The sequence below is a fragment of the Cladophialophora yegresii genome, assembly GCF_000585515.1.
Source record: "Cladophialophora yegresii CBS 114405 chromosome Unknown aczIN-supercont1.2, whole genome shotgun sequence".
Lineage (NCBI taxonomy): Eukaryota > Fungi > Ascomycota > Eurotiomycetes > Chaetothyriales > Herpotrichiellaceae > Cladophialophora > Cladophialophora yegresii.
The window spans coordinates 3393023-3421010 of NW_006913046.1; the positions used below are offsets into that span (position 1 = coordinate 3393023).

The 27988-nt window shown below is 53.7% G+C and overlaps 10 protein-coding genes across 10 annotated transcripts; 7 read left to right on the plus strand and 3 right to left on the minus strand.

Annotated features, from left to right (window-relative positions):
- Window positions 1-2062: 2062 nt before the first annotated feature.
- A1O7_03147 (CMGC/GSK protein kinase) lies at window positions 2063-3579 on the plus strand (the record flags this gene model as incomplete). Its single annotated transcript, XM_007757173.1, has 6 exons — window positions 2063-2111; window positions 2191-2363; window positions 2421-2504; window positions 2585-2933; window positions 2991-3389; window positions 3443-3579. 6 exons carry the CDS (start codon window positions 2063-2065, stop codon window positions 3577-3579), a joined length of 1191 nt encoding a protein of 396 aa, XP_007755363.1.
- Window positions 3580-4430: 851 nt separating this feature from the next.
- On the plus strand, window positions 4431-7230 carry A1O7_03148 (uncharacterized protein; the record flags this gene model as incomplete). The annotated part of the gene is made up of 6 exons (XM_007757174.1): window positions 4431-4527; window positions 4578-4672; window positions 4727-4833; window positions 4885-5152; window positions 5202-6094; window positions 6144-7230. The coding sequence occupies 6 exons, from the start codon at window positions 4431-4433 to the stop codon at window positions 7228-7230; spliced, it is 2547 nt and encodes an 848-aa protein (XP_007755364.1).
- Window positions 7231-8545: 1315 nt separating this feature from the next.
- Window positions 8546-9603, minus strand: A1O7_03149 (uncharacterized protein; the record flags this gene model as incomplete). The annotated part of the gene is made up of 2 exons (XM_007757175.1): window positions 8546-9157; window positions 9208-9603. The coding sequence occupies 2 exons, from the start codon at window positions 9601-9603 to the stop codon at window positions 8546-8548; spliced, it is 1008 nt and encodes a 335-aa protein (XP_007755365.1).
- A 352-nt stretch (window positions 9604-9955) lies between these two features.
- Window positions 9956-10213, plus strand: A1O7_03150 (uncharacterized protein; the record flags this gene model as incomplete). Its single annotated transcript, XM_007757176.1, has 3 exons — window positions 9956-9982; window positions 10031-10106; window positions 10155-10213. 3 exons carry the CDS (start codon window positions 9956-9958, stop codon window positions 10211-10213), a joined length of 162 nt encoding a protein of 53 aa, XP_007755366.1.
- Window positions 10214-11872: 1659 nt separating this feature from the next.
- On the plus strand, window positions 11873-13817 carry A1O7_03151 (glucose repression regulatory protein TUP1; the record flags this gene model as incomplete). The annotated part of the gene is made up of 2 exons (XM_007757177.1): window positions 11873-13507; window positions 13572-13817. 2 exons carry the CDS (start codon window positions 11873-11875, stop codon window positions 13815-13817), a joined length of 1881 nt encoding a protein of 626 aa, XP_007755367.1.
- Window positions 13818-16945: 3128 nt separating this feature from the next.
- Window positions 16946-18013, plus strand: A1O7_03152 (uncharacterized protein; the record flags this gene model as incomplete). Its single annotated transcript, XM_007757178.1, has 1 exon — window positions 16946-18013. One exon carries the CDS (start codon window positions 16946-16948, stop codon window positions 18011-18013), a length of 1068 nt encoding a protein of 355 aa, XP_007755368.1.
- Window positions 18014-22266: 4253 nt separating this feature from the next.
- Window positions 22267-23299, minus strand: A1O7_03153 (uncharacterized protein; the record flags this gene model as incomplete). Its single annotated transcript, XM_007757179.1, has 2 exons — window positions 22267-23123; window positions 23176-23299. The coding sequence occupies 2 exons, from the start codon at window positions 23297-23299 to the stop codon at window positions 22267-22269; spliced, it is 981 nt and encodes a 326-aa protein (XP_007755369.1).
- Window positions 23300-24017: 718 nt separating this feature from the next.
- A1O7_03154 (uncharacterized protein) lies at window positions 24018-25181 on the plus strand (the record flags this gene model as incomplete). Its single annotated transcript, XM_007757180.1, has 3 exons — window positions 24018-24301; window positions 24356-24934; window positions 24986-25181. 3 exons carry the CDS (start codon window positions 24018-24020, stop codon window positions 25179-25181), a joined length of 1059 nt encoding a protein of 352 aa, XP_007755370.1.
- Window positions 25182-26385: 1204 nt separating this feature from the next.
- Window positions 26386-26850, minus strand: A1O7_03155 (uncharacterized protein; the record flags this gene model as incomplete). Its single annotated transcript, XM_007757181.1, has 2 exons — window positions 26386-26738; window positions 26799-26850. 2 exons carry the CDS (start codon window positions 26848-26850, stop codon window positions 26386-26388), a joined length of 405 nt encoding a protein of 134 aa, XP_007755371.1.
- Window positions 26851-27295: 445 nt separating this feature from the next.
- On the plus strand, window positions 27296-27867 carry A1O7_03156 (ribosomal protein L28e; the record flags this gene model as incomplete). Its single annotated transcript, XM_007757182.1, has 3 exons — window positions 27296-27344; window positions 27396-27639; window positions 27699-27867. 3 exons carry the CDS (start codon window positions 27296-27298, stop codon window positions 27865-27867), a joined length of 462 nt encoding a protein of 153 aa, XP_007755372.1.
- Window positions 27868-27988: the final 121 nt, after the last annotated feature.

Sequence of the window (27988 nt, forward strand, 5' to 3'; positions counted from 1 at the left end):
CCGAGCCGCTCTAAACACATGCTGAATGACGTTTGATCACACAACTACCCAAGTGGTTAACTCGACTTAGGCTGGCGCGAGCCAAGCCGTATTGCATAAGTCCGTCAACCGTGACCTGTGCGCCCATTGTTTGCGGGAAGAACTGGTGCCCTATGCCCACTCCGGAGCTTGCGGTCATTTCCATGCATCGGCCTTGTCATTCCCGGGCTAGACTGCGGATCTGGCAGCGTGGCAGGAAGAGCGGGCGTTGAACGATGCAGAGCTAGAATTCAGATCCCTTTCAACTTGATATGAATACATGTCGTGACACCCTGAAGATTGGTCGCAAGGACAGGCAAAGAACGGGAGAGGGCAGCAGCAGGTAAGACTGGCAGGCTCTGCAGGTCACTGCCGACGCCTTCGGTTTCTGATCGTCATTGGATGTTTGGGGCTGATCAGACGCTTTTGCGCACGTGGGAAGGGGCTGTTCCCGCAAGACGCTCTCATGCTCACGGCGACTCGAAACCAGGAAATTACGAGAGGGCCAAGGGAAGACGAGCTACAGGGTACCACTGTCTCTGGCATGTCTCCTCTCGCAAACCGTGGATCTCGTTGTTCGTAAAGGCCTACTACCTCTTGTTTGCAGATGCGAGCGTGAAGCTTCATGAGGGGCATGGGTACCAAGTTTGTTAAGTTAGAGGCTGCAGGAGGGGAGCTGGTGGGTCTTGCTACTTTCCAGGCGAGCCTAACAGCCGATTTGCGCAAGGTGAGTGGCCTTCCAGTCAGAGCGAAGAGACGAGATGGAGCCAGTATGATGGAGCCCATGATGCACTACATCAGCGGCAAGGGCTAATTATTGATGGGCATCATCTGACCTGCAACCTCTTTCTTATGCCTTTACTGATTGTCACGGACTCACGGCTCTCCATCAGTCTCCATGCTTGCCCTGGTTCTCGCCTGCTTCCTCCCAAGCTCACCCCAGATCCTGCTCTCTCTCACTGGCTACTGAATCTTCGTCGTGTCGCGACATGCGGCACCTTGACGCCCGGCGTGTTCGTTGAGGTGCACAGAAGAGGGAGCTCACAGTCAGCGAGGGCTGTGCGCAAATGACCTGCTGCAGCAATAGACCTCTTCTGCCACAGCTTGTGTGATCAGAAGCAGAATTGTAAATAATGATAGGGGCACATCTTGATCTTTAGGTGCAAGGAACTGCCAATTGTGCCTGCCCTGTCCCATGAAGCAAGGCCCCTCGGTTGATTTCTGCCCCTCTGGCTGTCTATGGCGCAGCGCCTGCAGAGGCACCTTTAAGTTAGATGCGCTAAGCTTCCCATAGCAATCATCCATACGGCTACGGCGACCTCAGTCGCAAACCACAGGTGACTTGAGCCTAACCATTATTATCCGCATTATTACTGGCGCTGCTGCGCTGCACTTTCCTCTCTCCCAAAAACCTCCATCTCAGAGTGAGCCCAAAGTGAATCGTCAGGTCAGGGCGGGAAAATTACCAAGCCTTCAAAACCTCAATCTCAACCACTCTTCATCTTTTGTTTCCTCTTTTCTGCCTCACCTACTCCTCGAAACACTCCGTCGAAATCCTATCGTCCTCAAGAAACACTTCTTCTCATCCTTACCTCATACTGTCACTTCTTCCACCCGCTGAGTATCCTACGGCTTCTTACCCGTCTGGGCTCCCTGATCTACTGGCACTCCAGAACCCCGGTTTCATCATAGCGGCGCGAGAGCCCACACCTCATTTCGAAAGCCTCACCTGCGCAAAGTGGGGAAATTAGCGCTTCATCCGCCAAACCCAACCCAACCTTCCTGCTCCTCACCTGCAACTGCATACCCGTCCTTCGTCCTCGTCGTCCTCGACCATCTCAGCCTCTCGAGTCTTGCCATCGTCCACCTCCGTGGACGTTGCCATCTTGCCACACTCCAACTGAGCGTGGTCGCCGTCGTTCCTTGCTTGCACACCCTCCTTCTCTGCCGCTCCCTCTTTCACACCTCTCACGGGACAGTGTTGCTGTCTTCTGCTCACCACACCGTCGCCAAAGTGGATCCCAAACATCCTTAACACTCGACGATGTCGCAAAATAGGCCCGGTGGAGTTTTCTCTGGCTTGCGCATGGGTGGTATGTTTTCACCGGCCCTCTGACAAAATCATGAGACAACCAGTCTTCTTCGGGCACGTGCGCTGACATATGCTTCCAGAGGTGGTGCGCGAGAAGGTGCAGGATGGCCTCACCGGAGAGACAAGAGAGATGCAATACACTCAGTGCAAGATTGTCGGCAATGGCTCCTTCGGCGTAGTTTTCCAAACAAAGCTGTCGCCTAGCGGAGAGGATGCTGCAATCAAGCGTGTTCTTCAGGACAAGCGGTTCAAGGTATGCACCCTGTACATGTTCCACTGTAGCCTCTCACAGGACACTGACCGTCTTCAGAATCGTGAGTTGCAGATCATGCGCATAGTCCGGCACCCCAATATCGTAGAGTTGAAAGCTTTCTATTACTCCAATGGCGAGCGGGTAAGAACGATCAATGCGGTGGACAAGCACTGTCGCACCCCATCCACAAATGTGCAGTGCTAACCGTGTTTACCCTTTAGAAGGATGAAGTCTACCTCAACCTCGTGCTCGAGTACGTCCCGGAGACCGTTTATAGGGCCTCTCGATACTTCAACAAGATGAAGACTACCATGCCTATCCTCGAAGTCAAGCTCTACATCTACCAACTGTTCCGGTCGCTGGCCTACATTCACTCGCAGGGGATCTGTCATCGAGATATCAAGCCACAGAACCTGTTGCTCGATCCAGCGACCGGAGTTCTTAAGCTGTGCGACTTTGGAAGTGCAAAGATTCTGGTTGAGAATGAGCCAAATGTCTCGTACATCTGCTCACGATACTACCGTGCCCCGGAATTGATCTTTGGTGCTACAAATTACACCACCAAGATTGGTAGGGACACATTCTAACGCCCTGGGAATGCTAGATCCAAGCGCTAACGTAGAACAGATGTCTGGTCAACTGGCTGTGTCATGGCCGAGTTGATGTTGGGTCAGCCTCTCTTCCCTGGTGAGTCGGGCATTGATCAGCTTGTGGAGATCATCAAAGTGCTCGGTACACCGACCAGAGACCAAATCCGAACGATGAATCCGAACTACATGGAGCACAAATTCCCGCAGATCAAACCCCATCCGTTCAACAAGGTGTTCAGAAAAGCATCCCCCGACGCGATTGAGCTGATTTCAGCCCTACTGGAATACACTCCAACTCAGCGACTGTCTGCAATTGACGCAATGTGCCAGCCGTTCTTCGATGAGTTGAGAGATCCCAACACTCGCTTTCCTGACTCGCGCCATGCTGGTGGTGCTTCTCGTGAGCTCCCAGCCCTCTTCGACTTCTCTAGACATGGTTCGTACGGTCCCAATCCTGTCTGGTGATTACGTAAGGGCTAATGAAATGAGTAGAGCTTTCGATTGCGACTCACCTCAACAACAAGCTTGTTCCGCCACACGCACGACCGCTTCTCGCTGCGCGAGGACTTGACTTGGACAATTTCACACCCCTTACGAAGGACGAGATGATGGCAAGACTTGATTGATTCAAGGCGAAGCCGGAACTGTAACGAAGTGACGCCGCGAGGGATTTTGTGGGGTTGATATGTCCATCACTGCATGCATGTGGCTTGGGGGTCAACGCAACATGCGGGGAGACATCCCTACAGCTACATCCCAATCATCATATGTCTAGATGGATTAGCATGGGCACAGAGGTATCTGTCACGAAAAGCGACAGGTTTTGCATGCAGGTCAGCGAAACGGGCTTGGCTGGAGATTCGGTGCTTGATAACCACCAAAACGAGGACTGATGATTGAGCTGAGCGGTTCACAAAAAATCGACCTTGAATGGTCTGGAAAGGAAAATCGTGCTTCGCCGTCAGGCCCGTCATTTCATGTCCAAGCTACTGCGCTACGAGCTGCAACGGGAGGATCGAATGAGCTTGGAGGCTCAGTGACTTGGGAAACTGGGATTTGTGCTCAGAATATGCAACAGACAGCGTGCAAGCTGTGCGTACATTGCTACTGCCTACAGCTCCAGAGACACGGGGCAACACCGTTAGACGGTCGGACCACAGGGACCCGTGGGCGTGGTGTGGTCCTCATCTTGCGCTCAATTTGCTTTCACAGGAACGACAGGATAGACTTGTATTCTCCTTACCACTTGCGATGATGCCAGATCAGCTGGAGCCGCTGGTGACGCCCTTGAGGCATTAGTGAAATCATGCGGAGAAAAACGTGCCAAGCCTGACGATTCGCGACTGACAGGTTTCAAATCGCTTCCCCAAACGCGTTGCTGTAGACAGCCGTTCATGCGCCAATTGTCCTAGACTGCGCCTTCATCCTCATAGACTCTTGACCCGCCCACTGATCTTCCCTGCTTGTGCCTTCGACCATGGCTGACTACGATCGACGTCGACGAGGCGGAGGAGGAGTTGGTGGTGGCGGCGGTGGTGGTGGTCACTTTAACAACCGAAAGAGAAGGTTTCGAAGTAAGTCTGCTTCCGGGGAGGCCGCTGGCAAGCTGTTAATCATATTGCAGACGATGACTATGAAGATCGCCGCCCGCAGCGTCGCCGCTACGAGGAACCCCTCGCTACGACCCTTCGAAAGCAAGTTCTGTCGATTGCAGAGAGTGTAAGATGGTGGAGATACCCCATTGACCTGGAATCGCGGCTAATACACTGGCAGCCAATTCGAAGGCCTGAAGAAGACGTCGCAACCATCGCAAAGACATTGGCGGATAACTACTTTGACACTGATCTCACCTCAGGCTTCCTGGATCTAGCGGTGCAGCTGTAAGAGTCGCTCAGTTGGCCTCACATGTCCCTGGATCTGACCGATGATAGTACTATCGAACAACCACTCAAGATTCCCTTCGTTGCCGCCATCATCTTGCTTGCAAATGCCCTGAAACCAGAATTCACCCCGGAGGTCCTCGCCAGGATCGGAGGAGCGCTGCAAAAATACCTGAACTTGGGGCAATGGCGCGAAGTCAAGCTCTACCTGCGCCTTTTGGGCTGCCTGCAGGGCATGTTCCGGGGGGATGGTGTCTTTCCCGTTCTTGAGGAGCTCTTTTCGCGCGCAGCCGACCTACAGATGAAGTCATCTGAAGACGTACGTTGTGCTCGATCCACCCCGGCATCTTTGTCTAACCCTTGCAAAGTCTCTTGGTCTCGAGCTGGTCAAAATTATCTTGTTGACCATCCCATACACGATGGCATCATCAGCAACAGGATTCGAAAGCCAGGCCTCGGCTCTTCTCGAGAAGACTGACATTATCGCCTCGACCGCTCACCCACTCGAGGCACTGGTCGATCCCTTCCCGAGTCCCGAACCTGGAGCGCCCGCCGGCTCGGAGAGCGCCCTCGCGTTACTACAGAGACACATGCAAGAGGAGGCCCAGAATTCATGGGAGTTGGCCTGCCTACCGCGCCCATGGAAGAAGGACCGGTCTGCCGAGGAGGAAGATCCACTCGCTGCAGCGCAACAGCAGCCATTCCCTGAGATCGCGGTTCCGGAGACGGTACAGATTGGCCCTCGATCGCTGTTTCCCGAAACATACTCTTCCGTGTACGCCGAACAAGACATTGAGACGGTCCCTGCATCTTCGGATCCAGCTGCATTGCTCATTCGAGATGCCCTGGCTGACACCATCAATGTCCTCCACTTCAACCGCGCAGTCGCTGCCAAGTTCCTGATCGATGTGGACTGTTATTTCGCCCCAGATACCTTCGTGAAGCGAGCAACTCCCTTCGACAAGCTTCGGGAGGTTGCTGGGGACAAAGCTACCTGGAAACCAGAGGACGTAATCGTCGATGCTGCCTTTGCTCAACTGCTGCAGCTACCTGCTCCCGAGCATAAGCTGGTCTACTATCACGCCGTGCTAACAGAAGCTTGCAAGCTTGCTCCCGCTGCAGTGGCGCCTAGCTTGGGTCGAGCAATTCGCTACCTGTACCGTAACTTGGACAGGATGGACATGGAGCTTTCCCAACGCTTTTTGGACTGGTTTGCCCACCATCTGAGCAACTTCGGCTTTACCTGGAAGTGGACCGAATGGTAAGTTGGCTAACCCGACTCTTTGCTTGACGCACTGCTGACATTGCAGGGTTGATGACGTGGCTCTACCGGACGTCCACCCCAAAAAGGCCTTCATGATCGATGCCCTAGAGAAGGAAATCAGATTGAGCTTCTCCAAGAGAATCAAGGGCACTCTGCCGGAACCGTACCAAGCACTCATCTCAGAAGCCAAAGAGAAAGACGCGCCTGACTTCAAATACAACGAAGAGTCTACGCCCTTTGCCGTCGAAGCGAAGGAAATCGCACAGCTGATCCGGCGGAAAGCACAACACGACGAATTCACCCCGGTCCTGGAGAAAATTGAGCAAGATGCTACAAGTCAAGGGCTACCAGAACCCACTATTGCCGCTGTCGATGCGTTCGTGACTTCGATCTGCTGGGTCGGATCGAAATCCCTCTCACATGCTCTTGCTTGTACCGAACGCTGTAAGGGCCGGCTTCTGGAATTCAGCGCGTCGAGCTCAACGTGCAGAAAACAAATCGTCACCTCGGTCATGGACTACTGGCGCGATCAGCGTGGCGTTGGCGTCATCCTGATCGACAAACTCCTCAACTACCAGATCCTAACACCTGCGAGCGTGATTGAGTGGGCACTGATTGACCATGTCGATCGCGGTCGGCTCCTTGCAACGACATGGTGCTATGAACTCGTCAACAATACGACTCACAAGGTTGCGGGCCGGGTGCGAAGTCTCGTCGCTGCAATCCGTACTCCAGGGCTCACAGAGGAACAAAGGAAAGAACTGCAATCGACACTTACTTCCGAGCTGGAGGGCATGAAATCTCTCTTCGCGACCATTGAAGACGCAGTTGGCAGTATCCGCGACGGCAACCAGGACGAGATGATTGAAAGCTCTGACGCCCTGCGCGCAGAAGATGAAGCTCTTCTGAGAAATTGGGGTGGACGGTGGGCGAGGGTATTCCAGCGCAAAGGCGCGGTGGAGGAGAGCTGGGTGAGGGAGGAGCTGGCGCGGCCGATCCCTGAGCCAGAGGTCAAAGAGGAGACGATGAAGGATGAACCTCTCAAGGACGACGAAGCGAGAGGACAGACCAACGGCGACGCAGCGGAGAATGTGAATGGAGGGGAGAGAGATGGCCTGGACGGGATTGAATAGACTCGGGGTGGGGTGGGAGGAAGATGCTGAAACCATATTGTACATCATCGAGAATTGCTTCTTTGACCGATATTCGTGGCCAGTTTATGTTTATTTCCGCCAATTCTAACTTGCCAATTCGCTCTGACAAGCAAGTCCTGCAAGTACAAGATAACACGTCCGACTAGCTTTTGCTGCCATGGTCTATCGTGTGTCCCGACATGTAAGTTCATTGAGAAACGGAACCCAGCACAGACTATCATGACCGGGAAGGGAGTAGAATGTAATGGGCCCCTCGGTTGACCACCATTACCAACCAACAGACACAACTTCCCAACGACAACCTTTATGATGGCCATGCGTGCAAAATGATCCTTCGGTGGCGATATCCTGCAGCGATCGTGCACAACCGGCGGGAATGATAGCCAGTTTGACCTCCAAACTGCAGTGGATGGGCGTGGTATCGTGGCAGGGAACGCTCTGATGATACAGTACATATAAAGGGTTCCTCATCCCTCGACCGAGACCGAAAGACAGTACTGGCCGCCCAACTCATCTCTTGCTGTGGCATCGCCCATACGCTACTAGCACGCCGTTGGCGAGGTCTGCAGCTTGAGCGATACAGTAGCACCCTTACTGGACGATCAGCGACTTTTCTTCTGCGCAGAGGTTTGGAGGCATCTTTAGGAATGGCTGGGACGGTCTGAGAGCGGTTCGCTTTGCGTCTGGGATTCGTAGAGCTGAGTCGTACCCGGCAAATGTGGCTGGTCGGGACACCGCATGGTGGTACTGTTTCTCCCTCAGGATTCTTAGAACGGCTGCCAACGTTCTTCAGTTCCTTCTTCTCTGCCATCCTGGCTTCTGCGCGAGCTGTGCTGTATACCTTTGTTATCGCCATCCTCTCGGCGCACCGCGTCCTCCCCCTTGCCCTTGTCCTTGTGCTCACGTCCCCGGGCCAGCTCCTGAAGTGCTTCCTTCGCGTAGAAGTGCACCTGATGGCGTCCTCTGAGTGGCCGCCGATATTGCAGGGTAGGGTATCCACTGGACTGTGAGGCTCACATCTTCCTGAACACTCGTCCATCTTCTTGGTCGGCTCTTTGAGCAGATGCCGGCATTGGATACTGATATTTTGAGGGAGAAGACAAGGATGGCGACTGAGAAGCCTAGACTCGTTCCGCTGGTCTTTGGTGACCAAGGCACGGTTGATCGGGAGACCGTAGAGGTAGAACTGTGAGTTTTATTACAGCTGTCTGCTGAAAACCCCCTTCCATGGCCGCTTGGCTCGCAGTCGGCTTCCAAGATGATTCTCCGTAGACAGTTCCATCTAGGTTGATGACTATTTACGAATACCGTACCCAGAGAACCCGCCAGGGGGCACGACCGGCGCCGACGGGATGGTACCAGCCTGTGGACCACCGAATCCTGGAGGAGGAGCAAACCCAGCTGGCAAAACATTTGGTTGTGGAAAACCGGCAGGTACTTGATTGAATCCTGGTGGCATGAAGCCTTGCGGTCCGCCATAACCAGCCTGGCTTGGAGGTGGTCTGGCCGGAAGGCCACTTGGTGGAGCTGCTAGTGGTGCGCTAGGTGGAGGGGGTGGCCGTGCTTGCGCGGGAGGAGGCACGGCTTGATAGTTTCCATTCGGGGGACCGAAACCAGCAGGAGGTACAGGAGTTTGAGGCATGCCACCAAAGACTGGTCCACCCATAGGAATTGTAGCAGGAGTCGGTTGAACGCCATGAGCCTTTGCCTGAGCAGCAAGCATCCTCTCGGCCTGGTCCCCGTGTCGTTCGCCCTTGCCATCCTTCTTGTAGGCGTACTGCACAGAAACCTCCTTGTTCATGAGGTATTGGCCGTTCATGTTGGCAATAGCATCGTCTGAAGACTCGAAGTTGGCAAATGAGACAAAACCATAGCCTTTGGATAGGTTGTTCTCATCACGAGCGATCTGAATCATGTTAGCACAGTTCAGAGAAGACAGAAGGGGAAACAACATACCTTCGGGGCAGCTACCAGAGTGCCAAATCGGCCAAAGGTGTCGTACAGCATTCTCTCGTCGACCATAGAATCCAAGTTGCCAACAAACAACTCTGCACCGACTTCGACCGACTTTTGTTTGTCGGCACTTGCTTTGTTGACTCGGATAGGTTTGCCGTACAGTCTCACTTGATTCATGATTCGTGCGGCGTACTCTGCATCTTCTTCTGAGTTAAATTCCACAAAGCCATAGCCTTGATGCGATTGGGTGACTCTGTCCTTGGGCAAGTGGACATTAGCAATGCGCCCAGCTTGCAAAAAGAGTTCCCAGACTAGAGCATCTGTAACACGTTCGTCGAGGTTGCCAATGTAGATGGTCGAGTCCTTGTCCTGTTCCCAATGCCTTGCACCGGACATGATGTCGACAGCTCCTCACGGTGGAGTCGAACACTAGTGTAGTAGCGTGGGCGCAGGTATGGGGGCACAGAGAGTGAGTGGTAAATGTCAAGATCGAGCATAGAAGCAAGAGAAGAAAGGCGAGAAGGAACGAAGCCTTTCGAGGCTGTGGCGGATGAGGCTGGCGCTTTCCTCTTTACGGACTAACATGGCCGTGCTGGGTCACGTGTCCCCGTGATCATCACGAATTTGTTCCGCAGCTTCATTTCGTCCGCATAACCGCATCTGATCCTGTACAACTAAGCAGGGCGATCCACGACCACAGCTTCGAAGACATCCACTTACAGCAAGCTACAGTCTTCCTTACAAGATGATGATTCAGTTTTCAGAGGAGACCAAGGTACGCTTGAGGAGTTCCATCCATGAGCATCTGTTGACATTTCTTTAGGAGCGCATCGGGAAGATTCTCGACATCACCCGCGAAGTGGTTCACTATGGCTATCTCCCGTTGATACTATACCTGGGTATGCGCCGTGCCGCCATTGTTGGGTTGCATAAGCTTACATGCACAGGATACACGAGAAGCGAACCAAAGCCCGCACTCATCAGGTACTGTTCTATATCCAGCTGAACTTAATCCAACAACTGACGTTGATGCCAGCTTAATATCGCCCTTTGCAAATTAGATCCGCGAGCACCTCTTGTACAATAGAGTTTTTACTTCACGTACCAGGCCGGGGACAAAACACAAAATGCATGTGGAACAGGGGAAAAAAAGACGGTGACACGCCTAGCTCAGTGGAGCGAAGGAGCGACGTTGCTGGAGAGAAAGCAGGGATGGCTTCCCGCCGATGGCATTGGGCTCTGAGAGGATGACTTGCGGAAGCATGTACGAAATGAGTTCAGTCTTCCTCCAGCGCCAGCAGTACACCCGCCAACAATTTGTACAACATTGCTGCAGAGTTTTGGCGCATATATCGCATACTCTCCTCTACAACCCAGAAAATAATGTGACAGGTTCGGTGTAACAAGGATTCAAGTCAACCACCAACGGTCATGTGAACCACTCACCACCGGGTGTCCGTTCCCTGCAAGCAAATGCCGCCTCGATGGATGGAACTATTCGTACCTGGCACGGCGCTCGTGAATGAGACAATCCGCTCCTGCATGACCGGTCAGAGTTTCTCCTGCTTCCCGTTTCTGCGTGGCTTCTCATCTGAAAGCAGTGATTTCGCTACATCACCGTCTCTCTCCGAAGATGCCATTGAAGGTCCGACACAAAGATCACGTCATCCTAACCGGCAGGCTGAGGGTTCATCGGAACGAGAAAATGATACTCCCAAGGCTGTCCACAACAGTCACCTCGCAGTCTGCGTTTTCCACACTAAGCAATTTGCTTTGAATTCTAAAATGCCACAATCTGTTGCCAGGCGCATGTATTGCGCCGCTAAAGGCGGATCGCTTCGTCGAGGCAGTCATGTATTGGTGGGTTGGCGTCGACCATGCGCAGAGGCCAGCTGTCAACCGCCATGGCAGTGATTACAGGTACAGAGCAGCCAGGCATGGGGAAAGTCACCCGCCAATCGTGCAGAAGTGGAGCTTGTGGGCGTGCGTGAATGAATTCCCCTTGCCGCTTAGCGCAAGCTTTCTTGGTGCCCCATGCTCCCGCTTATGTAGTTTTGGCTGCTCGGCTGGAGTGCGTGCCGTGATCTATCTGCATCTGCCATCCGGGGCTTGCGCATCATGGCTCCGCGGCTGGCGGAGCGATACGAAGCCTGGAAAGCTCCAACCGTCAGGGCCGCCCTATCCACGCCTATCCCACCTGGTCGCCGGGTGATGCCCCCCCTTTCACGCCCGCATGATTCTGCTCCTTCCGCTCAGCTTTACACCCGTAACCTCATCGCCTGTCAACACATTACGGAGGACTTTTCTTCCTTATCTTGGTACTCTCCCTTTCCCTAGGACTGTGCCTGATACAGAGGTATTCTTCTGCTGAGGCCGTTCCATCACCCACATCAGCTGGCGCTCATCATTGTTCGACCTCGCTGCTGTCTGTGCCTGGGTGCCCATGTGCGTGAGCTGAGCAGCTTATCCGCAATTTTTCACCCCTACCACTAGCGCGACTTTGCGGACTCATTCACGCGAAGAACAGGTACCTGCGCCTGCCTCAGCATCCAACTCTCTTTGCTCTCTCATCCACTTTCTCACCCACCAGCTGTGCAGCGCGCGTCCGTCAACCACTGCACAGCCTTGTCACGTCGTCCTTGTCTTATTGAGCATCACTCTCATCATGTTCAATGCTACCCAACATCGCGGCAACCCCAACTTGGGGCCCGCACCTCCTGGTCAGCCAAACCACCGCCTAAACGAGATTATGGAGTCCCTTCGAGCCGAATTCGACAACCAGAGCCGCGCTTCAGAACAGGTCGAAAGCCAGGTCGCACAGCAGATCCAAGAGATGGAGCTCATCCGCAACAAGGTCTACCAGTTGGAGCAGAACCAGCTCAAGATGAAGCAGGAGTACGAGGCTGAGATCCGCATGCTGCGACACGAACTGGAGATGCGCGGAGGCCCTCAAGTGCAATCCCATCTCGGTGGCCCGCCTCAGCATAGTGGTCCTGCCCAGCCTCCTCCAGCTCTTGGACACGGTCAGGGAGGTTTGTTCAGCGGCATCATGGCGAACCAAGGCCAAGGTGGTCCAGGGCTACCTCCTCAGCCAGACCAGCCTCCTCCACAACAGCATCCTTTGCAGCAGCCTCCCCCAGCCGGACAGCCGCAAGGCCCACCACAGCCACCAAATTCCTTTCCCGGCTATCAACAGGGACCTCCATTGAACGGTTATGGGCCGCAGTCACAGCCTCCCACCAATTCACCAGGTCTGGGAAAGAACCGATCAATGGGCACGCGAGGCGGTCCTGGGCCTGGGCCAGGACCTGCTACACCCCAACAACATCCCAACCAACCGCAACCAATGCCATATCAGAATGATCCACGTGCGTCGCCCCAGATTCCACGCCCTACTCCGCCAGGGAGTGAAATGCAACACGCGCCGCGCCATCAAATGCCAAATCAGAGTCAGTATCCCAACGTGGGCAATGTTCTCGCCGACCTCAACCCAGACGACCTGCCAGATCACCTGAAGCGCATGTCGGCTGATGGCGAATGGCATGCCGTCTTCAACCCCAATGTGCCTCGTTCTCTGGATATCCAACTGTTGCACAACCTACAACATTCCTCAGTCGTGTGCTGTGTCCGCTTCTCCAACGATGGCAAGTACATTGCTACTGGTTGCAATCGTAGCGCTCAAATCTTTGATGCTCGTGATGGCGCAAAGGTCTGTGAACTGCTCGATGAAACCGTGCAAGACAAGGATGGAGATTTGTATATTCGATCCGTCTGCTTTTCCCCGGATGGCAAGCTGTTGGCCACTGGCGCGGAAGACAAGCGAATTCGTGTGTGGGATATCGCGAGCAAGCGCATTCGCACCACGTTCGACGGTCATGAACAAGACATATACTCGTTGGATTTCTCGCGAACCGGACGCTTGATTGCGTCAGGCTCTGGCGACAAGACAGTGCGCCTTTGGGACATCGAGTCGAACCAGCAGGTCATGGTACTCTCGATAGAAGACGGCGTGACTACTGTGGCCATGTCCCCTGACGGCCGCTTCGTCGCCGCCGGTTCCTTGGATAAGAGTGTCCGAGTTTGGGACTGCTCCAGCGGATACTTGATTGAGCGGCTCGAAGGGCCACAGGGCCACAAAGACAGCGTCTACTCTGTGGCATTCTCTCCTAGCGGGCGGGAGCTAGTCAGCGGCAGTTTGGATAAGACGATCAAGATGTGGGAGCTGACGCCGCAGAGAGGTCTCATCCCAGCATCTGCCACGAAAGACGGCAAATGCATTCGCACATTTGAGGGACACAAGGTAAGCCCGTTCATCACGACTCTACATATTCGTTCTCGCAATGATCTAACCAAAATGCTTCTAGGACTACGTTCTCTCCGTCTGCCTCACTCCTGGCGGCGAATGGGTCATGTCTGGCTCCAAGGATCGTGGAGTCCAGTTCTGGGACCCCCAGACCGGTAACGCTCAGATGATGCTTCAAGGACACAAGAACTCGGTCATCTCGGTCGCTCCGTGCCCCACAGGACACCTGTTCGCCACGGGCTCGGGAGACATGAAGGCTCGGATCTGGCAGTATACCACCTATAGGGCCGTGCACCAAGGCCTTTAGGAACCGCATCGTCGGGTGAATGTCGCCGTGCCGCGGCAAAGGCCCTCCTCCAGCATCGGGCCAAACGGCGTGCCTTAAGAAAAATAGATCGAATATGCAGGTTAGTTGGCAATAATTCCTCCTGCTCTGCATGCCGGAGAGGCAGTGACAGTGGAATATGAGGCTGCAGCGGCTGGACGACATATTGGAATCACACAAGTATCAAGTTTAGGATTGGAGGGCTGCCAGGAGTGCGGCATCTTTGCGTCGGTGCATATCTGGATCGGTCGTTGTGGTGCCCTGCATGGTTCGAGGTCATCCAGGAGGAACAGGCGATTTGGGCTGTGATTGGAATGGTTGTCAACAACAGTTTTGGTTCTGGGGCATGTTCCAGCCCTTCTGCTTGCTTCGCTTCGACGTTGCATAGGGATATGATGCGGCTATATACAGAAATTGGGTCGGAGGCATACGCTCGTTACCGTCGGTCCCAAAAGCGAAGCATTGCTATCCGCTTTGCCATAGTGCCACCGTCAATTGACTTGACAGGTGAGTCGATGAGCCAGTCAAATATCATCAAGCACGATGATCAGGACGGACTGCGACTTAATCGTCACAGCCACCAGGTTCGCGATCATTGAACCCTCCAGATGATCTTCGGTAGCGTGTCACATGGATATGGCGGGGGCACGAATGGGCAAAGAGCCTGAAAGGGATTGATCTACAAAGACGGAATGCGACAGTTATTCAATACCTACTTCATGTCCAAGTACAGTCGAAGTAACGAGCTGTACACAGTGGCCTCATCAGAGACACTCCTCACCTTATCCTCAACTCGCCCTCATGTTGTCCTTGTCCTGCCCTCACTTGTGCCTCTTCCAGAAGTGTCGGAGGTGCCCGAACACGGGCGCAGCCGTGGGCCGCCATCGATCGTGGCGATGCGAATGGCCTGTTTCCCCTCACTTCGTCTTCCCTTGCACAGCAAAGCGATAACGCGATCAGAAGCAGAAGACACAGCCACACAGTACATCCCACGGCTTGTTGAGCACCGGGCCGCCGACCCTACAGAAGTGACCTCGGTGGCATCCTGAAGGAAGACAAACTCCGAATGGTGTATTTCTCATCTGTCCCTCACCTTGGTAATTGTTCGAGTTGGACCCCAACCATCGGAGGCCTGAAGGACCAACTAGCAGCCCGCTCAGAGCCAGAGCAGCCTGACACCAGCTTAAGGCTTGTGAGTAGCATGTCACCACCGTCTTTATCAGGCCCAGTATGAGTTGTATCCTTCACTGAACCATTTGCGTAACGCCGTTGTTTGGTCTGGTGAGGTCTTCTACGTTATTGGTCTCGCGGTAGCCTGGCCCTGGCGATCCGAGGAGACAGCGTGGGATGGCTTGCCGACTGCGAAGGCCTCGCGTGGGCTACGCTTCTGCACCGTATTTCTTGCTCTTCTCGTCATGTGCCAGCCATGGATGAGTGTACCCTGACCGGGTGGATCCTGAAGAGCCGTCCGTGCTATTCCCCATGGTCAATTCCAGCTCAGAGCAGTGCCCTACCTGCTGTGGGTGAAAATTTTCTCCTTGGTCCAGGATTGTGTCAAGGCTGCAGACGGCGCCAAACGATTCAACCATACATCTGCAGTTCCTGCAAGATAGCAGCTTGGTACCTGGATGGGCAGCGCTCCCCTTGCTGGACAGCGACGGCACGAATCTTGTTCCTGACCGGCCCCGCCTAGTCTCGTGTTCTCACTTCCTATTTCTCCCAAGTCTCCCACGGCTCCCAAGCATGTGAGGCACAACCACACGGTCAGCTAGGTCAGCGCCTAGCTGATCTTCTAGAAGACGCGGAGGGAACAAATGCGCGCAGATGCATGATCCCAGGATCGAGCCATTAGACGACGGTGGACCGACCACACATCAGCAGGAAAACTCGCTTAGCCCACCCCTCCCCCTGTCGACGCCACGAGCCTTAAGGCAAGGACTCTCCTAACCAGGCATGGCTCGGACAGCCCCCGGCTTTCGACCGGCCAATGCGCAAACCGTTCCAAGCTCCACTTACGTTATCATCCGAGTGCATCACCACGGAAGAACTGCTCGAGGTAGCAACCGGTGCCCCCAAATCTTCTCTTTATCAAAGATTCCTCTCCTGTTTCTTGACGCCTTTAGCTGCGATCTAATTCGTGCGGTCGCTGCGGGCTACCCGTCCACCCTGGCTGTCATGCTCATCCCGACCCACTGTGATGGTCACGACACACACCACTCCACGCTCTGTCCTGAACACCCTTCTGAGGCTAAGTTTCTTTACTCATCCCTCCTCATGCATCTCTCACGGCTACCTTGCATCTGCTGTGACCGAAACTCCGTTCACCGGAGGGTGTCTGACTGGCCCTGAAGCCGGACGCTTCTGCCCCCACCATCCAGTGAGAGGGTTCGGATCTCGAAAAATTTTCACCTTGTCATCTGGAATTCCCCATACGGAAACCCCAGGCGCTTCGAGGCTTTGCGCCGTCCAAGACACGTCTATGAGGCAAGGCTGCATCTTTCGATACCCTAGCCTTGAAGGTACGCCATATCCGTTGCGATGGAGGCTGCAATCTCTTCAGCCTGCGTCATGATCCCTGAACAGCCTGCTAGTAGCTTGACCCCGTCTGGCTATACCCATGCCCGCTCACTAGCTGTATCGAGACCATGGAGCATCCTCAAGCGAGAAGGTATAATACTGAGATTCATCCCATCATCCCGACTGCACACTGTCGTTCCAGTTGTAGACTACTCTGGACTAAACACCTCTCCAAGGCCTAGGCCTATCACTTTCTCAAGCGCTGCTTCGCGTCCCATCATTAATCTGTCCTAGCAATCCTCGGCGAGTTCTCCAACCATCTCAGCCACTCGCGAGTCGAAACCCCCACACAGCGGGCTACCGTATCTGCCCTGTCTTGTTGGATCCTCAGTCGTCGTTGGTCATGTAGTTGTCTCGTTAGGCTTCTGTTTAAAGTGTTGCTTCATACCTTCGATCCGTCTCAAACGTCGCACCTGAGCCACATTTCTACGCCTTTGGAAGAGCTATCCATCGCACCTTTGACTGTTTGGGATATTGAAAGAGCTAAGGCGATCCTGCTGTGCGCTCAGCTGAGGTCGGACCCAGTAATCAACATGGCCTCCAACCCAACGGCACATCAGATCGAGTGGCATATGCATCAACTGAGGCAGTGGATGGTACCTACCTCCATGCCAGCTCCTTCCAAGTCTCCAGCGACCTCTCAAGGTCAAACTTTCCCCCAAGACTTCTACCTCCAGAACGTGCCTCCCAACGACATATACGGGTATGATGCCTTCAGCACGTCCGTCCCTACCCCGACCATCCTCCACCGTGCCCACACCCTCACGAGTCTGTCCGAGTATGATTATTCTCCTATGGACTACTACAACCCCGGTCCAGCCCCTGCCACTCCCGTCAGCTGGGCAGGAGAGGACAGAGGCAACTTTGACGATGTCCTTTCGATCTATTCCGAAGCCCCATCGAGCTATCTGTCGTCTGATTTCTCAGAGCAGACTCGGCTTGACTCCATCATGTCCTCGAGCCACCCCACGCCTCCCGTCCTTCCCCAGCAATCGCCCGCCCCTGAAGCCGCGTCCGAAGTCGACTCGCTCATGAGGAACCTACAGCCGCCCCAGATGCATCTACCACCGGCAGCAAACCTATCCGTTAGCAGATCCAAGAAGCACCTTTGCCCGTATCCCGAGTGTTTCAAGTCCTTTTCCCAGCCCACCCACCTCAAGATCCATCTCCGTTCCCACACGGGAGAGAAGCCATACACATGTTCAGTGCCCTCCTGCAGGCAAGCATTTTCACAGCTAGGCAACCTTCGGACTCACGAACGACGACATATCGGCCAACGCCCTAATCGCAAGAGATCTTTATCCGACCCAGGCACTCGAGAGCGCAAATACGAATGCAAGCTCGATGGCTGCCGGGCTCTGGACAACGGTCAGGGTGGCAAGATTTTCACTCAGCTAGGCAATCTCAAAGCACATATGAACAAGTTCCATAAGGAGACCTTGGCGAGGCTCTCGGTGCAGTTTGCACAGGATGAGGGGCTGCCTGAAGAAGCTGAGCTCCGGGCCTACTTCCAGGATCTCTACAAGCATAGCAACAAGGGCATTAAAGGGCGGGGCAAAGGTCGAAAAGTTGAGGTGATCGTCACCCCAGATCAACCTTGAACTACTCGCCCAAGACTTCGGCAAAAGTACTTGTAATTGCTGGAGCGAAGCCTGAATTATCTCCCGAAGATCCGTCGAGCCGGCCATGCTTCAGGATTTTCTGGTTTCAATGCAGGGCAACGAGCAGGGGACGCGATCTCAGCGAGCCTCATTCGCACGAGTCTTCCACAGTCCCTACCGATCTCAAAGCACAATTTACCGTCAATCGAGGGTGGCGTCTGCCCGTCGGCACGACAAGTCCACCCTTGCAAAGCATCGACGCTTATCCTACCTGCCAACAGACTGGCCGTTCTCCCCAATACGTTCCAATCTTTCCACTTTTCGATTTCAGCGGGAGTTCTAGAGGCCTCGCCGAGCTGAGGAGGATGTATGACTACCGTCAGGAAACGACCGGGGAGGAAACCAGGCGCAGGAGCAATGGCACAAATTGACGTCCACGGCAACACAACAAGCCACGGTAGGAAGTGTATTGATATATACCACTTTGTTTTGTCGATTTGCGTGCATTGCGCTCTTTGAGTTTTCGTCCGTTTTATAGCGTGCTTACCACAAGCGTTTCCAAGAGTCTTGTCTGGTCTTGTCTTGTCTTGCTATGGAGCGGCCTGTCATTACCAAGATATCCCACAACAGTTTACGAGCTTATGAAGAAATGAAACAACGAGGGAAGGATCAAAGGAGGCACGACTCAGGAGATCACAAATTGTTGCGAGAAAAGAAAATATAGTATGCTCATTTCCCCGTTTCTGTCACCCTCGTTCTCGCTCTTCTTTGTATCATTGTTCCTCACGTTTACTTTGATCGCCAGTCGGCAGAACCATTGAGGAGTCTCTCGTGTACAAGCAGAGTGAGTTCACAGCACGACAGGGGATAATCAGTCCAGCGCAGTCAATCCACGTCCTCGTCAACCTTTTCCATGCTGCACACGCCCCATGTCTCAGGTATTCTCCTCTGTGTCTCCTGCATCTTCCACTCTCCACGCGCCCTATGCTTCGGGTTCCCTCCTCGCCCCAGCCTCAAAGAGACGCTCAAGGAAGCAGAGATCTAGATGCGGAAGCAGAAGCCCAACGCTCGAAAGACCTTATGGGGGCAACGGACCTACAGTGACGACCGGGCCCTACCCGACGAGACAACTTGGATTGGACTTGACCGGTCTTGACCTGGCCTGTTTTGACTTGAAGTACGCCCGAAATTACCGTTGCATGCAGTACGAGTACGCATACACAGGACCTGGCGTACATTCAGCATGTGGGCCGTGACCGTCCACCGGCCCCTCGGACTGGGGGCATCCATTGTAAGAAAGATGGCGGACGGGCGGTGGCAGGTGGCGGGTGGCAGGTGGCGAGTGTGCGCCGGGACAATGATGGCTTATGTATATTCCCTCTTTTTCGATGCGTCATTGAGTTGTGGCTCGTGGGGGCGAGGCAAAGCAAGGCAAGGCACACGAAGCCGACGACGCAAGCGGATTGATCCGAGTACTTTGCAGTGTACGTACGAGTGTCGATGTACAGTATACTTACTGTGCTAGATGAATGCGTGTGAATTTGATCAATGATCACTGTAGGTGGGTGTATCACTGTATCGCATCTACGAGTGATCAATGCCGCAGTAGCGTACGTCACGGGCACTGATGAGTGATGACCTGAGGTACCACTCTACTATCTAACCATGTGCGAGTTGTATACTGTAGAGCTCGATTGGCGGAGTCATATACTCTGCCTTGATAGTCCAAGTTCGATCCGTATTCCTGCCGACGGCAGGCAAGGCTGATGCGATCAATTGCCCTCATCTCTGTTGCTATTATTGCCATTGTTTGGTTTGCCCAAGTGTGGCGTACATGGCGACGGACACAATGTATGGTTGTCGTCCGTCGAATTACTGTATGTGCTGTATGACGATGGGAAAAGACCGCGCTATTCCCCCAATCATCACGTCGGTCAACGAGAATGAGCCACTCCCGGCAAGACATGCTTAATGTGGGTGTCCCTGTCACAAGCAGGCACGCAGGCCAAGTCTGTCCCACGTTCCAACTCCATGAAGGGACGTTGCACAAGCTTGGACTTTTGTCGCTCGCTCGCCCGGCCTGAGCTGTTGAGGGGGAACGACTGGCTAGGCGAGGTTACCCGTGCTGTGCTGTGCTGTGCTGTACTGCACCATGCTGCAAGAGTGATATAGTGACACTGACAGTCGGGCTGCCTGATCCTGAAGCCGATCCTGCACCTTCGAGTGCGTGAACAGGGTCAGGCTGTTTGACCGGTCAGTGGAACTGATGGCGTGGAGGTCCAAAAGGGCCTAAAAATTGCAGTCTGAAGTAGGCGTCGTGTTACCCGCTATCTGGTAGCTGGAATCAGAATATCGCGTACCAATCGGTCTTTGGTTCAGAACCTGAGTAACTGATGCCTCGTCGTGGGGTGCGTGTTAGCATGACAAGGCTGCAGTTTAGTCACAAGCCCACTCAGCAATTAGTCATGGATTGCCAGTCTGCTCGCTGTTGGTTTAGCAACGCGAACGATAGGGAACCAGCAGGGATACTTGAGGCGCCGTAGCGACCGAAGACATTATGTGGGCTTGGGGTGGCGGCGAACCGAGACACACTATGCAGGAGATGTTGGTCTGAGAAATTGCAGCATATCGAGCTGGCATGTTCCGGTGTCATTACGTACGCCCACCGCTGTCGCAAGTAAGAGGCAACAACCCGACTAGCATGATGTCGTTGCCAATTCGCAGCTTCGAGCAAGGCAAGATGGAGTACCTCGTGCAGAGATCATGCACTCAGTCGTCTCGATAGAGGATGGTGTGGGAAGAAGCATCCGCAGGGCTGTGGTGGGGGAAATGGTCTGAAAGAGTAGCCGTATGGATTCGGAAGCGGGGAACGTCCACGTCTGAGTCGACTAGCAGCATTGAGGTATTGATACTCCGTACCAACTGACACCACGGGATTCCAAGGATCGATCGATCGCAGCGTCGACTGGTGTCAGAGTTGGCAGAGCTGCTCTCGATATCAAGGAGCCAGGTAGTGTGTAGTCACTAGCCACAGGCCATTGGCTCTCATCGGGAGCGAGGTCGCTAGAAGCGGCGCTAGAAGGACGCTAGAAGAATTTTCTCTACGGCCGCTAGAACAGCGCTAGAAGGACACTAAGAAACTCAGTCTGACCGCCACATGCAAGGGCAAGCCCACCAATGACAATCTCGAACAGGAGCAGGCGTTCAGCGATACTGCGAGTGGGTAGTTGAGGATGTTCGAGGATGATTGGAGATGGGAATGGAAGGGTTCGACCGATGAAATCGCCTTACTCGTACTGAGGCGCCTTTGATTCTTGGGGTTGGATTGATCTTTGCTACCGTTTCACAGCCTGGTTTAGTAGAAGGCCCCCAGTACTCCGTACGGATCGGAGTAACGTCTCCATATATTACGACGCCGTTCAAGTCGGACGGAGCAGTTGGCTGACTTGCCGCGTTTGTTTGCTCAATGACAGGGTTGTTGATGGATTGCGTGGGTGAGAAATGATGTAGGGTTAGAACCATATCCTGTACTGCGCTATCCCGGGATGATAGAGACCCGGGGACCCCCCCCATGACTGATACAACCCGAACTTGCCTTCAGCCGTCCCCGTCCCGGCCGTGGTTACAGCCGGCAATCTTATCCACCTCTGGGCGTGATCAGTCTTACTGGGATGCGGCCTGCCCGAACGGGGTGCGTGGCATGCATGCTTCACAGCAACGCAAAAAGAGTTGCTGCGGTTGAGGACACAATCTTTCGTATCGAGTGGAGATTCGTCTACGTTTGCGCGAGTGGACTCGCTGCCGGCGATCCCTGCAAGAACGACATTAGCTATGCGCCTCGCGTCAGTCCCGTTGCCTTTGCTCCTTCCTCGACGATCCAGGAGTTGAGAGCCTGAGACGTTGATAGCAGTGCGTTGACATATTGTCGTCGTCACCATGCTTCGGAGGCCGCCGTCATTGATTTAACAGCTCTCCCGGCCACCGTTGGGCCCACTTGATGCTCTTTGATCGACCAAGCCGTTGCCTGGACTGGGCAATGGGGTTTCAGGGCACGTACATAGTAGTGACAAGGCTTGCCAAGCCAGGCTTCTGACTGTCCTTGCAGCAACGTCCTTTCCAATCCTGGACAAACCACACGTCCCGTGACTGACTGCATGAGAGCGTGGGATATGGGAGAGCCTATTTCATGCACGAAGGCCTGGCGTCGAACAGTTTCGGACACATCCCAGTAATCTTATCGCTCGCTTCCCACGCTAAAGAGCCCTCTCCCCTTTCCGCGCCACCGTCGTGCGATTAGAAGGATCGTCGTCGGCATTCCCAAACATTCTCGGCAACGCCCACCGCGTGTTTTCGTATACCAGAAAGGTCACACAGGTGCTCGGAACGACGCGCAGGAGATTGGGGAAAAGCCCTTTGTAGAAACCAATGACTCCCTCGTTGCGCCAAATCTGCTGGATGAGAGGGACGAGCCCGGGTCCCTTTACGCGCTTGGTGGCACCCGGATCATATGTCTGCAGACGAGCTCTCACCAACTGGTGTGGATAGGTTAATGTGCCTGCAAAGGTCTTTGAGAGTGAGGATGCCACGATGGTGTCGAGGTTTGTAAGTGTCTGGTCTTTCTTAGAGACCTTGCGCCATTCTTTGAGCCTCTCATAAGCGACAAAATACAAAGCACCGTGGCTAACACCGAACAGCGTCGGAGTGAGACCATGGAAGAAACCACGAATACCTTCTGTCTTGTATATTGCTCGCAGTCCAAATATCATGCCTGGGTATGCACCGGTCTGAGTGGCCGAGGTGGAAAGCATTCGTGTCTTGACTACCCAGATGGGGTTTGTGAGAACGGCAGAGAGTATCCCGGAGGCGGACGAGGCTGCCAGATAGTCGACTGACGTAAGTTGCGTCCCGAGGTTGTAGCCTCGTAGGTTGCGAATGACATCTTGAGCTTCTCGATACCAAAGGAAATAAAGAGCCCAGCCGGCGGAATTGCCTAGGAGATTCGGGGTCAAGCCACGGTACAGCGCGGCAAACCGAGTAGGGCCTTCATTACGGAGGATATCGCGAAGGACAGCTCGGGAGGAGTTGAGCAGAGGGTGAGAAGACGTGTCAACTACAGAGGAAGTGAGTAGGCAGGCTCGTCCTGATTCATACATTGCACCTACCCTGCAACCTTGTCTTTATGATGTCCAGCGGATGAACGATGATGGTCGAGATCAAACCAGCTGATAAGCCAGCAATGGTCTCAACCGAAGCAGGCGAGAGACCATTCTTGTGGGTGGATGTCATGAGCTAGTGATGAGTCGGTACTCAATTGAGGTCACGGTCAAGGGACGGAGAAACGACTGTAAGTGGTTGCGCCGAGGTCAAAGATCATTTCGAGGCGCAGGCCGGATCGGTGAGAGACGATTGAGACTAGAATGGCATGCCGGCACTTGCGCGATAGTGCTGGGAGAGTGTTTTTGGACAGAAATCGGGGCTGGAAATGCGCTCACGAAGGTGCCGCCGAAATGATGAAATCCAATGACGGCAACGACAGGAAAGTGAAGCTGTGGGTGTCAGTCACATGGGAACCACGAATTAATCTTATCTTATCTCTACCGGTCGAACCCCTTGGTGACTCGACGCCTGCGTCGGAGTTTAAAGGCGTTTGTGTGGGAGACCCCTGAAGCTCAACTCACCGCCCATGCAGGGCCAATTGTGAAGCTTGTTGGAGCCCACGCTCTCCACCTTTCAACAAACAATTTCGTTGCCCGCTATCGGCTTCTCGGATCACCACGAACCAATTCACGCCACTCTCAGTGCTCATTAACGGTGCTTTTCTTTCTTTCAGAAACCTCATTCCATTATTCTCACCAGCCCTCATCGGACCATCCATTTCACCAACCGAGTTTGAGCGAGACTTCCAGAGCCCCTCACGACCTAGGCGCACTCGCCCAACTGACTCAGCAAACTCAAAGCCACCCGACAGGGGCGACGCGGCGCCGATCGACCGCGTATATTCACAATGGATATCATACTCGAAGTTGTCGACACATTATTCCTCGACCGTGTCTACGCCACGTTGTTCCCAGCTAGCACGTCACAGTATGCTTTGCAGAAAATCCATGATGTCGCGACCTCGACATTCTCAAGTATCCGAGAGGGTGCCACGCCAGCACCGCAGTACAAATACATTTACGAGCCTGCTTCACGACTGTTTAGCCTAGATCCGACAGAATGGGCCTACAAGAGCTCACTGCCCCGCGACAACATATACAGACAGGGCGTCAGCTTGTTTGCCATAGTTTGGTGAGCTGCAGCTGTTTGCATCTGCGAATGCCCAAATGACTAACGTGTGGAAAGGTTCTTCGGGCTGGTCCTTTACTTCCTCTGCGCAACTTTGTCCTATGTCTTCATTTTCGACAAGACAGCCGCCCAGCATCCGAAATACCTGAAAAACCAAGTCCGCATGGAGATCGCCCAAGCGAATCGGTCGATGCCACTCATGTCTCTTCTGACTGCGCTGTGTATGCTCCTTGAAGTGCGCGGTTACTCGAAACTTTATGATCTCTCCTCCGAAGCCCCATTCGCATGGTACAACGTCCTTCAGTTCCCCTTCTTCGTCCTCTTTACCGATCTCTGTATCTACTGGATCCATCGTGGGCTCCATCACCCGTTGATTTACAAGACTCTTCACAAGCCGCACCACAAATGGATTGTGCCGACGCCATTCGCATCGCATGCCTTTCACCCACTTGATGGCTTCGCACAGTCGACGCCATACCACATCTTCCCTTTCCTCTTCCCTCTCCAGAAGTTTGCGTACATTGCACTCTTCGCCTTCATCAATGTCTGGACCATATTCATCCACGATGGTGAGTACTATGCCAACAGTCCGATCATCAATGGCGCCGCATGTCACACGATGCACCATTTGTACTTGTAAGTTTTCCCCACCACTTGTGCGACGAATACTTGCTAATAGCACTTCAGCAATTATAACTACGGCCAGTTCACGACTTTATGGGATCGTCTTGGAGGCAGCTATCGCAAACCGAACGACGAACTGTTCCGGAGGGAGACGAAAATAAGTAAGGCCGAATTCGACCGACAAGCTAAGGAGATGGAGTCAATCGTCAAAGAAGTCGAAGGTGACGATGACAGGGGTTACTTGAAGAAAGACCAATAAAGGGGGTTTGCGGCCAAGATAGAACATATCGGATCATGGCATCCCTGTTCTCGTCAGCCGTCGTTTATCCTCTTCAAGCTGGACAAATGCCTCCGATATCCTCGATCGGCGAACGAGACGGCAGGTCGAGCAAGTCGGTTATTCCAGCGTCGCACTTTCGGGTATCAAAAGTCGCTCTCCTTTGGAATGCGGCAGATCAGCAAACTGATCCCAGTCGTTCCTGGGAAGCAGTGTACATAGACAGACTTAATCATAGACGAGTGATGCTCCCACGAGCCTCGAACTAAGCAGTCAGCAACATCTTTGGCCACGATAAGAGGACGTTGTCAAGAACCACTTATCGAAACTCTACCGTTACTGTCAGGGCGTTCTAAGTCGATAACTGGTCGCAAACACTCTTTTGATGGAATGACCCAACTCGCAGTCTTCTCTGATGTACTCCACAATAGCTCTGCAATCCGCTAAATCGGGCTAACTGTCGTTGACCACATCAGCTCTCATTGCCCCACCAGGCAACCCAATGCCGCCGAGCAAGTCCCAGCCTCCTTCAACAATTCACCAGATACAAAACACGCCGACCAAGGAGCCCCTCGGAATCGAACAGCCTCACTTCTACTGAGGGCAGGCTTGGTCACGGTTCCCCCGAGAACACAACGTCTGCTCGACCCGCTTGATATTATGCTGCAAGATGACAGGGAGACACTGCATTAAGAGTGGCGACTACCAACAGATCGACTGCCATTACAGGACACAATCCCAGGTGGCGCTGTGAGAGATTGTATACTGTAATTGCTCTGCTGAATGGGCATGATGGCAAACACCCAAGGTAGTCTAAGCAAGTAAGAGGTTGATTACTTTTTAGTGCTTTCCGTAAAGACGCGGGTAGGGATCTGTTGCACGAGTGGCTTTTAGGTATCTGGAAATGTGAGCGAATGAATGTGAAGGTCGTCGAGACGGCTTGTCAATTGCCAGGTGAGGTTTGTGATGACACGAAAACCGCAGCTTACCCTGCTGCCGCAGAGCATGTTGTTTTGGAACCCGTACACAGCATTGCGCAAAGCAAAGCTGGAAAGCACTCATGACTCCCAACGTCGCAAAAAGTGTAGGCATTCAAAATATACCGTCCCAGCAGGTTCCTTCCGTGTACCATTCGAGCATAAACGGCGCTCACTTCCAAGATCCAAAACCGCCTCCCTGTACGGCCTCAAGAGAACGATACAAACTTAGGGTCTTTAGGTATCCCGTCGGCTCCAATCCCATTCTTCTTAAAGCGCTGTTCCATGTACACACGACGCGCCTCGTCGAAATTGATGCCTCGCATCTTCATGAGTCGCTGGATCTCCCGCTTGGCTGTCTGGTCCAAACCCCCTCGGGAATCGCCTTCCATGACGTTCGAGGACAGATCGAAGTCTGCAGACGTGAAGCCGCCTTCGACGTCGCCCATGAACGAGGAGGGTAGCTGGCTGTACGTGAAATTACTCGGATGCAGGCGATACAGAACATCCTGTACGCGGTCGGGGAGGTAGGGTGTCCATCGAGAACGGGTGAAGTAGAGGACTAAGTGCCGAGATCAGACTTGTCACCCAGCGATTGGCGTCAGTCATTCAGTCGACTCACCTGTTGCAGCCAAGAGAGAGAATAGAAGGACAGTGTATAGGATGTATGCCATGACTCCGGCTTGTGTTCGCTCAACGTCGGATTCGATACGTGATAGTCGGCTATTGCGTGCAGATAGATGGCAATCCGTAGTTGTGCAGCCTAGTCCAGATTATCGTAAATGCGTGCACATGGTGCGCTTTGCGCGATGTCAAGAGTGACATGCAGTCAGGCACCTCTGAAGGCTGCTGGGTAGAGTTGCTCAGTGGTGATCCGAGGGCCTTGCTTGAGGCTTGGAGTTGTCGTCAGCCTGCCGCGGAATATGTCGGCACGTGGTCGGCGACGACGGACGGCATCTCGAGGCTCAATTACCGTACCGTAGTAGATTGCCAAGCCGCATTGACCTTGGACCAATCATCTCCAGGCGCACAGAGTCCAGACAAAAATCGCCCAAAGTTCGAGAGTCTGAAGAACATTGTGATCTTTGACTACTTCAGACCAGTTCGACCGCCGCCACCATGTCTGAACGCCCAAACATCTCCGCCGACCTCATTTGGGAGGTCGTTCGTACGTTGTACAACTCGAAGCGCGATTTCGAGCGAGACTGATCGGCTGCAGGAAACAACAATGCATACCTCGTCAAGAGCAAACAACACGGCGGCTTCCAATTCTCCCGAGACCCCTTCAATCTTACCAACAAGCACTCGAGAACACACGCCGGCTTCGTCAATGACAAAGCCGTTTCAATCCAGCCCGGCGAGAGCGGAGCCGTCACATTGAAAACGAAGAAGCCGGGCAAGACGCACCAGCCTGCTTCGCACCACAACACTCATACCTATGGCAAGGGCACGTCAAACCGAAAGTGAGTGCATTCATTACAGACATGGGAGGTAGAAATGAGGCGCTGATTGGCAATTATAGGGTCTACAAGAACGTGGCAGATGCGGTTGGCAAGAACTCGTACCGTGGTGACTTGAACAGTTACGCCGTGGCCCGAGCCAGCGCCATCAAGGACTCTCAACGCTCGAAGAAGGACACTCCAGAGAAGAAGCCTCGCGGACTACAGGGCAGGAAGACGGTAGCCGCATAGAGTAAAAGGGGCGAATGGTGATATGCGTGCAGGAAGCCTTGAATCAAAGATCGATGGTTGGGGAGGCCACTCTCCGATGTGCGACAGAAGCAAGCAACCGAGACACTTGGTCCGTATTCCG